The sequence below is a fragment of the Cavia porcellus genome, unplaced genomic scaffold (assembly GCF_034190915.1).
Source record: "Cavia porcellus strain 051 isolate PalLab524CR breed Dunkin Hartley unplaced genomic scaffold, mCavPor4.1 scaffold_8, whole genome shotgun sequence".
Lineage (NCBI taxonomy): Eukaryota > Metazoa > Chordata > Mammalia > Rodentia > Caviidae > Cavia > Cavia porcellus.
Genome location: NW_026947491.1, coordinates 16,322,279 through 16,332,551, shown reverse-complemented (window position 1 = coordinate 16,332,551; position 10,273 = coordinate 16,322,279). Strand labels below are relative to the sequence as shown.

Genomic DNA, 10,273 nt, shown 5'->3' with positions numbered 1-10,273 from the left:
GATGGCGTCTCCTCTCTGCACCTTGCATCCTCTCAGCCTCCTGAGTGCTGGGATTACAGGCACAAGCCACTGCACCTGTATTAAGACTCTTATAAGATGGCTCTTGTGTCCTGGTTAACTGGAAGATATGTGTGCCACACACACAGGGACCAAGGCACCCAAGGACCAAGGATCTGACAGGACTTCCATACACACAAGCTTTGCACTGGGCTACAACCTAGCCCTTTAAAAAGAAATTTGCAACAGGGTATTGCTAAGTTGCTACATTGTTAGACTCCAACTTTCAAACCTCCTGTCTCAGCCTCCCCAATTGCAGGGATTATAGTGTAGGCCACCGAATTTAGCTGTAAATGTATTTTAAAGGCAAACTCCCAGGAGGAACATGTCTGGCAATGTTTACAAGGAAGGACAAGATGAGTGTGAGGTCATGGCATTTATTCATGCATGCTCTAGAATAAGCAGACCGTGATACTACATGTGCCTCCAAGGAGACATTTGCTGCAAACTGTTTTGCAGTGTCTGGAGTCTGTGGCCACCAGTCCTGATCAGGTGACTTAGTAGTGAATGAGTCTTCCCATCCCTTTGCCTCATGAAACTTCGGAAAAACACCAGCAATGTCCGACTTCACTTCTACAGAGCCTCAGGCTTCACACAGCAGAGTCACCTGACACAGGAGTCGCCCCCAAAACTGCTGAGATTTGCTGTCCTCTGCCACCTTGCCGGTGAGGATGTGGCAGGCTCCAGACAGGCCCTGCACTGGGCTCTCGGTAAGGCCAGGATTGCAAGCGGAGCTCGACTGCTACAGGCAGAGAGGAATCTGTGACCCATAGGCCGCTTCCTGCAGGAGAGAAGGTGGGGTGAGCCCGATGCCTCCCCAGTTCCAATCAACCTCAGGAATGGGCCTACGAGAGGGGCCCAGGTCAGGAGGGGGTACAGCAGGACCCCAGTTCCTCCTCTCTCCTTCCCCGCCCCACCCCTAGGTGAGCAGCTCATTTTGTAACTGGTTTGAAGAAATGAGTTACTTTCACCACGTTCTGTCTGCCTTAGTGATTCTAATTTGTCTAAATGTTTTTTAAAACTGGTTCAAGTTTTTGACAAATGTTTGTTCCTTTATAAATACAATCTGTACCAGGGAAGATGGGAGGAAGGTACAGAACTAAACAGGGACCGTGTCCCAAACAGCCTCACCTGAGTGCAGCTGGAGAACAGCTGAGCGATTTCAGTGATACCTTAGATCTTAGTGAGAAACAGCTTTGCCTGTTGTCACCTAAATGAAACGCAGGGGACCCACCTGCTCCAGGTCCAGAGCTGCGGTGCTGTGCATCGAGGTCCCTGCTTCCTCACACATCCTACATCCCGGCTGAGCGGGGATTTTCCCATCTCCCTCAGTGACTGGCAGCGTGGATGCTGCAGCGGAGCACGTCCTGTGAATAAGCACACATTGCCAATGCTAGAGGAACCCCAGGCTTGTGCCCGCTGTAATGGAAACAGGGGTGCTTCCTCTGCGCTGGAGTCCTGGAAGCTGCTCAGGGGCCTCCCTCAGATCCTGTCCTCAACGTGCATGGCACCTCAGCCCAGCGGGTACCGAGGCTGCAGCTTTGGTCAGGGCCAGATGACCACAGCACCCCGAGGAGGCAGAGGAGCACAGGACTAGAGAGTCCGTGGCACCCTAAGGCCATGCTGCCCTGGTTCTTGCTTTTAATTGTTGAAGAAATGCAAGCATCAGCTCATAGGGGCAGCCAGGGGACATGGAATTCTGAAATGCAAGCCTGCTCCTTAAACTCAATTTATTGATTTCTTCTGCAGGGGGGCTTTTGTCAAGTTGCACTTGCCGACCTGGACTGCGTCTGCTCTTTCTGGCTGACTTGACCTTGCCCCAGCTGGCTGAGGGAGTGGCCCAGTCTCTCACACTCATATGGAGGGCATGTTCTTGTGGTTCTACCCATGTGGTGGGGCAAGATCAGAGCCCTGCCTTTGCCTGGGACACTTTTTCTGCTGGGGGAAACAGGTCTTGGTACCTGTCCCAGGGAGAAGAGGTCACAGGTCTCCAGCAGGGCCATGGCCAGCTCACCTGCCCTTCCCAGCATTGCTGTGCTTTTTAATCTCATCCAGCTAAGTCATAGCTGAGGGTTGATTCGGTGTGGTTTTCTTTCATTACTGACAAGCGTGAGGTCCTGACCTCAATCGAGGGCTGAGATTAAACACTGCTGTAAAACAGACGAGCCCTGACGTGCTTGTCGGGTTTCCTAATGAAGCGGCACCTGCACATTCCTAGTGGCAGACTTTATTACATCCTCATTGCTTCTCAAGCCCTCAGGTCTTTTTTATATTTGCTCAAGTTTTTAAATTTTTATTTATAACAGGTCATGCACAGACTTGTTCACTGAACCTGTGGGCATTTCAGAGGCCCATGCAGTATCCTCAACCAGTATCCTCAGTTTGGGCTAACAAGCACCACCAAGTTGTACAATTTTATTTAATTACAGGTTTTACATTAATAATTAAATAATCAAATACACTAACTGAATTTATAAATGCATTCATAAAGGAGCTGCCCAACTGAAGCTGGCTGTAGGAAGCATTATGAAGTAATAATAGTTTTAAGTAGCAAAAGAGCTCAAAACGTTTATTTTTTACTTTAGCCTGAAAAAGGGGAGACGGGTTTTAAATCCTAAGGATTTGATGCAGACTTAGATAAAATACACTGCATGTATAAACTAACCCAATTCTGCTAAAGCTGTTACTGTGCAGAAGTGCATTCAGGAGGGAGCACTTTTACATCCTATTCATCAAGGAACACCTCAAATACTGGCTGTCTTCCCATGATGGGTCGAAAAGCTATTTGGTAACTTCTTGCTTATGTGTGATTTCTTTGGCCTGAGTATCTGTTTCTTAAAAGGCGAGTTTTTCCCTTGGCCATGGATTGTTCATGGATACCATAGAGTCGTAGTATTCCAAGACAGTGAACCTTCTTCTTAGCAGCGACAGCTGGGCCAGTCAGGACGGTGCAAGCTTGTGTTGCTGGGCAACACAAGCCTTCCCTGCACACTCATGCTCTACGCTAGGCACACACGAAGGGCTTTACAGGTAAGTAAGATACCTGTAACCCTTAAAGCAGCCGTGCAAAGTAGACATGATAGTGCTTTATTCACAGACTTGGGGACTCGGAGAGATTGGGGGCTCAGCCAGCAGAAGCAGGGCGAAGAGTGGGCAGGGAAACCCTGGCTCTTTGACCTCACAGAGGCCTCTGCACTGGCTTTCTCTCTATAGCCTCACAGTGCTGCACAAACACAGCCTGGTGAGGACACAAATCTGCAGCCGGAAGAAGCTGCCCCCTGCTGGGTGTTTAATGAAATTCTGCGAATTACAATTCAATGCTCAGTTCTATTGTTATTACCTCCCTGCATGGGATTGGTGGAAACAGCAGCTAAGGTTGTGTTATTAACTGTGCTTGATTTTACTTGTTCACAGACACCACCACACGAGGACATCTTGGACTTTTCAGAATGTGTCTAATAAGTGAGGACAACTATGCTTAACAAACATGACCTGATCTTTGTAGGAGTACATGTTCCCTGAAAAAAGCAATTTGACAAAAGGAAGTATACAGCCTCCAATTTTCAGGGAAACAAATGAACACAGAGTATTTTTCCTAGCTAGAGTGTTACAAAGGTGAGCTGCCCCTTTTTCTGTTCTTGACTCTCAGCATGTCCAGGAATGCTGTCCAGAGAACACGTGACAGTGTGAGTGTCCTTCAGAGCTGCAAATGCTTCTCTCCCACCAGCTGACCTGCTGTCCTCGGGGACAGATACACGTCGCTGGGGTTGCTGGATGCAGGTGTGTTTCACCTGAGAACAGAACCAAAGCCCACACTGCAGCCAGGGTGTGGCTCTGCGACTCCAGCTCCCTGGGCTCAGCCTGAGTCCAGGCTCACAGCACTGAGAAGCCCTGATTCTAAGGTACGGAGGTCTAAGGGGTTCATCGGCAGGCTCATGCCTGCACCGCATAGTAAACATGGCAGAGCAGACTTCCCATTAGTGCTGAGTCAGGATGGAAAGGCTGCCTGGGGCACAGCAGGAAACTGCCCAGGGTTCTTGTGATGGTCTCCATGTCACCGACAGGGCTCATTGTCTTTTGAATTTTTTTGGTCTTTTTCCTTTTTATCGGTACCGGGGATCAAACTCAGGACTGCCTGCTTGCAAGGCAGGCGCTTATGCCACTGAGCTAAATCCCCAGCCCCTTGTCTTTTGAATTTATAATGCACATTATCAGGTGGAATAACTGCTATGAAATACAACTGGGAACAGCAGAAAGGCATGCCGCATGGTTTCCTACACACAGAAAACGACAGAGTCACATCTCAGGAGCCCCAGAGCTGAAGACAATAAAGAGAAATTAGTGTCAGGGTAACGAGAAAGTAGAGCAAGGCAGGAACTGTACAGAGTTACATTCTCCGTGAACTAATGATGAACAAACAGGATTGGGATGAGTTTAGGTTGGAGATGTTGATCTAAGAAATCTGCACCAGAAGAAATAGAGGCACAGACAGAAATTTTCCACAGCCCGGGGTCTAACTTCTAAAATAGACATGGGCCACTGGGGAACCAGCTTTCAGAATGTAAACTAGTACAACCACTGTGGAAATCAACATGGAGATTTCTCAAAAAGCTGAGACAGAAATTCCATTTGACCCAGCTAGTTCCCCTTAGGTATCTTCCCAAACAATTTAAAGACATTGCAGTGCTCCATGCCTACCCATGTGTATAGCAGCTCATAACAGTTAAATCTGGGAAGCAGCCACTACCAACAGATGAATGGATAAAGAAACCATGTGTTTACACCCAACGGAGGACTACTCAGCATGAGCCATCTGTAAGAAATGGATGCACCTTGAAACCATGATCTTAAATTTTAAAAATCAGACATATAAGCTTAAACATCACAGGAGAAACCCAATATATAAATAAAGAGCAAAAGATAATACGAAGTAGACAGACAGATCCTTCTCAGATTCGAAGGAGATCAAGAGATGGAGGGAGAGCAGAGAAAAAGGGTGAAAAGGGAATTAAGATGTGCTATGCACATGCACCAGCTCCTCATGGGTAATATAAACATTATGAACTATAAACAAGTACCAATAAGAAAATAATAAAACCAAACTGGATTGAATGCATAGCACTAAAAAAATCAAATAAAGAAGTTGCACATGAAATAATTCAACTTGGTGAAAAGAATTTCAGTGAAACAAAGTATTTAAAATTGGGTATATTTTAGTAGTATAAAAAAGATTGATAATACACTTAATTGCATCACAGATTTTCAATGAAATACAGCAGTATTGGCATAATTCTGATTGAAATATTTAAGAAGAATCTTTTTTTGTTTTGTTTTTGAGACAGGGTCTCTCATGTAGTTCAGGTTGGCCTTAAACTCACTAGACAGCCCAGGCTGGCTGTGGACTCAGGTGATCTTTCTGCCTCAGCCTCTCAAGTGTTGGGATGACAGACATGTGTCACCACACCTGCCTTAAGGCTGCTTCATTCTTCTCCTTCTGGCCCAGGTGAGGGCAGCTATGGCTTCTTATGCTTTACACCACTGTTTGTCTTAATCCTTTCCATTGAAGGGAAGTATTGTGTACTAGGAAATGCATGAAAGCCTGGTTCTTCAGAGTATTGTGAAGAGAGGCAGCAGGGAGTGAGGGTAAACTGAGGCTCCTTCTGCAGCTAGGGTGAAACTGTGCCTGGGGAGGACTAGTCAGGTGGCTTATGCAGAGAACATGTAAATAACAGAAATCCTGGGACTGACTGTGGGACACTAAACTTCAGGGCCACTTTCAACATGGAAATGTAACCTCGGTCTGTGGAGAACTGCCACGCACACAGTGCTTTCCTCTCAGGTAAAACCTCCTGAGAAGCTCTTATCCCCATGAGGGAGCATCTCCACGCAGTAAAGGACTCAGCACCACTGAGCTGTGCCCGAAGAGCTGACAGCACCCAGGCTTGTGAGCTGTCATTTCACCTCCACTGCATCAGCACCACCCAGAACCCCAAGACTGTGGTGTCTAGGGGTTCTGGTGTCTACACTGTGGTGTCAAACTGTGGTGTCCACCAAGTCATCTACTACCACTGGCTTCGGAAACCCCAAGCAGCTCTGTCACTGGTCATGCCCAGAGGGGTGGGGTCTGCCCGTGTGTAAGAAGTAATCAAGGAGTACAGGACTTACCACCTGCAGATCACCGTCCAGGTGATGCCTGCCAAGACACCAACCAGCAGTGCCCCCAGGGTGAGGGAGACCCAGGATGCTCGTGGGAGCCTGCCGGAGTCTAACAGAGGAGGAGGAATTGAGTGGGGCAGCCTGGGCTCACTGAAGGGGGGGGCAAGGGCGGGCAGGTGGGCGAGGTGACCCCTGGACAAGCAGGGTTTCAGAGACAGCTGTGGGGCAGAGACAGGAAAGTCCTCCCAGCCCAGCCAGGCAGGGCACAGAGCACCCTGTATGAGACCTATCCCAGGGCCCCTGGACCCCAAAAGACTTTGGGGGTCTGGAAACTGGGTCAGGCCTCCCTTTGTCCTGAAGGAGAGTGTTGAGTGCCCAGGACACCTGGACAGACAAAGAGACGGTGGAGCTGGAGCCCTGTCCTGGTTCCCAATCGCAGGGAACACTGTGCTCCCCACCCCTGCTGACAGCTCCTTCACAGAAACAGCCTGCAGCCAGAAGGCAGCACCCACCCACGCAGGTCCTGGCGTCCTCAGCCAGCACATAAGGGTCGGAGCACAGGCACTGGAAGCCACCCTTGGTGTTCCTGCAGCGCGCAGAGGGGTGGCAGGGCACGCGTGCTGGGTCTGCACACTCGTCCACATCTGCAGAGACAGCAGAGGCTTGGTTTGGGGAGAGGGGCACCCTACCAGGTATGCTGTGCACTTGTGGCGGGACCGTCTCACCCCACTGGGCTCAGATTTACCCTCTCGTAGGTTTCCATGGGCACCATGACAAATCACAGCAAACTGGTGGCTCAAACATTGGTCCTCTCAGGTCTGGGTGCCGGAAGTCAGAAACCAAGGTGTGGACAGGAGGGTGCTGCCACCGACGGCCGGGGGCTGAAGGGCCCTCCCTCACCCACTCCAGCATCAGAGATCACTGTCCTTGCATCCCATTCGCACTCCACTCCACTACTGTGCCCCTGGGTCCCTTTCCCATCTCCAAAGGATGCTGGGCTTCAGATTAGGGCCACCCTGAGAACTTTACTACAGCTAGTGATGCCTGTAAGAAGGCACCCTCTGTGGTGCCAGGGGTCCAGGCTGCACCCACTCTCTGGGGGTCACAGTGCAGCCTTGGTGCTCTATCTGTGACCTGTTTATCCTCAGGGAAACCCTTGTCAGGGACCAACATACTCCAGTCTCCTCGGCTCGGGCAGCACTGGGCATAGGGGAGGAGCCCACCCTGGCTGGGTGACAATGCTCTCACAGACCGCAGGAACCCAGTCTGAGGCCGGCATGTCCACAGAGTTCCGGTTGGTGGGAACAGAGGGAGGATCTGTGCATTTGACTGGAATTGGGATTTCCAAGAAGAGCAAGACAGTGACCCCAGATCTCCACATAAATGGCTGCAGAGATGTCCTCTGCTCTCAGCATGCGCTGCTAGCTGTGCATTGTACAGATAGACACAGAGCAGCTGCCTGCTTCCCCTGTGCTGACCTCCAGACAGTAGTGAGAAAGCCCACTGAGCACAGTTTCCATCTGCCAAAACCCACAGCACTAGAGCTTGGAGGTAACATGCGTCCTAATTCAGTGCTGGATTTCCCTCTAGAATTTTCATGCGTGAGGATTTGAGTGCCTGAGTAGGATGTGAACCCCACTGACCTTTGCAGATGGGTGGCTGGGCATCCCATCCTTCCGGGGTGCAAGTGACCTGCTCCTGCCCATGCAGCTCGTATCCATGGTGACAGGAATACACCAGCACACGCTGCCCGGAGTCCTCGCAGTGTACGAAGTCCCCATTCTCCACCCTGCCTGGCAAGCTGCACCTGTCATCTACACAACAGCGAGGTCACAACGAAGGCAGCTGCAGAAGGACAGCCACAAACTGGTGTCCCAGGCACGGACCGGACAATGTCCCCTAAGATGCTCCAGCCAGGTCCCTGCACCCAAACTACAAAACATGGAGAGGGGCTGTTGGGGGGTAGGGATTGCTCTCCATATCCTTGTCTAGGATGGAAATGCAGTGAAGTTGCACACGTGCCATGTGTGCATGGGTGCATGCCTGTGTGTACCTGAGTGTGTACTTCTGCAAACAGGTCCCAGCCTCTGGAGGAGGCATTGGCACCTCACACCTGTGTGGAGCTGTGTGTCCCACAGTGTCAGAGGAGCAGGTATTGCATTGGGGTGGAGTAGGGGTGGGGTGTGCTGTGGTCTTTGCTGTGAGCAAGTGCAGAGAGGAACCCAGGCCAGGACATCCGCTCCGCCAAGCCCGGAGGCTCCCAGCTGGCCCTGCATCTGTTATGAGGCCAGATGCTGAGCACTGTTTGTGCCCTTAAGAAGCTGCAGTTTCATGCACTGTCCCCAGTACTGCTCAGGGCACCACCTGTGTCCACCTGTGGGTTCTGCACTACCCCGTGTGCAGACACAGAGGCCTGGGGTGCCTTGTGCAATACAGCACCCAGGGCCTGAGTATGGGCAGGGCCTGAGGCTGTTACTCCCATCTTTCCTGTCTGGGCAGGGGGAGGCTGGTGAGGGGGGAGGCCGAGCTAGGGGTGATGTGTCAGGGGTGCAGGGGTGAACACTGATGTTGGAGAAGTGCACACTCTCTGACTCAGCGTCACCTTGCAGAAAGGTCTCCCTCCATGCTTCCAGGTCCAGGCTGGGGACATGCTCACAGGACACGAAGTCCTGGGGGAACTGCACAGCTTGAAAGGCATCCCTGGGCACGTGGGTGAGGCCAGAGTTGTCGCAGATGACCCGTGCCAGTGAGTGCTTTGCCAACTCCTGCTGCTGTGCCTTGGTGAAGACTGGGCCATTCTCCCACCACAGCCTGCGAAGGAGGCACCGGTGAGCAGACCAATCCAGTTCAAGGACAGGGAGTCCCACAGGCTTCCCTGGTCAGGCCCGAGGGTCCCCTGCAGCCCCCACCTCCTGCAACTCTGGGACCACTGACCGCTGACCAAGGCCCACAAGCATTTAGTTCCCTTTGCCACCCAAAGCTTGCTTGGTAACACACTCTCCTTCTGTGTAAACCTAGGACCCCCAGGAATGGATTGCAGAGGTGATCAATGAGCAGTGAAAGGCAATTTGATTTTACTAGACACCTGTGTGTGCAATTAGAAACACGAGAGGTCAGCAATGCTTTTTATATTCTCAGGAAGCCTGTGTGCCTTTCACCTTGCACTCACCCAAGAAGTGACCCTTGGGCCCCCAAGCCTTAAACATGGTAGCCAGCGTTTGACCCCAGCCCTTCTGCCAGTGTGAGTCGTGCCATCTCGAGGGCACCCACCTGTCCCCGTCCCTCAGGGCCTTCATCTGCCTCCCAATGATGCAGGCGAACAGCGGTCCAGTGCGGGCCCCCGGCAGCAGGTCCTCCATGAGGCCGCCCAGCCACACATCGATGTTGTCTGCGTGCCCGTACAGGGCCAGGAGCCTGTCCACTATGCTGCTGTTGGCGACAGCCCCGCGCAGCTCAGCCGGGGTCCGCAGCCGGGGCAGGTTGCACAGTACCCTCCATGCGTTGTACCCTGTGCGGGAGAAGGAGCCGGGCTGCAGGCTCTGCAAGCCCCGGGTCAGAGTCCTGCTCCTAGGCATGCACCACACTGTACCTGCTTGACCTCCCACAGCATGGCAGACTCAGCTCTCCTTCTGGGAGAGTTGGTTTCACAAGCTATGGGGTATGGGTGGGGGGACACCAGCTGGGCAAGGCTGGGGGCCGGGTGGGGTGGGGCGTTCGCTGCTGTGTTCAGTACTTCTGTGCTCTACAGCACCTTGGTGCAGGCTTCACTCTGGAGACTGTCTGTGCCAAAGTGGCCCTGGATACGCATGGGGGGCACAGTTCCCTCCCAAGCACACACCCACATAGGGACATGTGCATGGGACTGCACACATCCTTGGCTGGCCGATTGCCCAGTGCACTGAAGACCTGGGGTGCCCTCCCCTTCTGGGCCAAAGAGGCCCTGCTGCGGTCCAGTGCTTGGCCTCTCTTGCTGTCCTCCTCTGCCCCTGACCAGTGTCCTAGCTGCTGCCTCTGAGTCCTCTGCCATGGCTCAGGCTTAGCTGGGCTTCTGGCTATGCTC

At 52.0% G+C, this 10,273-nt stretch overlaps 1 protein-coding gene across 2 annotated transcripts in view; it reads right to left on the bottom strand.

The window, feature by feature from the left end:
• Nucleotides 1-418: 418 nt before the first annotated feature.
• The window catches only part of Tpo (thyroid peroxidase), a 29,547-nt gene continuing 19,692 nt past the window's right edge, over nucleotides 419-10,273 (bottom strand). For both annotated transcript variants that reach the window (XM_063254440.1, XM_063254441.1), the window contains exons 11-17: nucleotides 9,484-9,721; nucleotides 8,816-9,024; nucleotides 7,857-8,027; nucleotides 6,726-6,857; nucleotides 6,223-6,322; nucleotides 1,292-1,424; nucleotides 419-838 (exon numbers count right to left, since the gene is read on the bottom strand). In XM_063254440.1, the coding sequence (XP_063110510.1) occupies nucleotides 800-838; nucleotides 1,292-1,424; nucleotides 6,223-6,322; nucleotides 6,726-6,857; nucleotides 7,857-8,027; nucleotides 8,816-9,024; nucleotides 9,484-9,721 (1,022 nt within the window). In that variant the 3' untranslated portion in view covers nucleotides 419-799. The remainder of the gene's footprint in view (nucleotides 839-1,291; nucleotides 1,425-6,222; nucleotides 6,323-6,725; nucleotides 6,858-7,856; nucleotides 8,028-8,815; nucleotides 9,025-9,483; nucleotides 9,722-10,273) is intronic.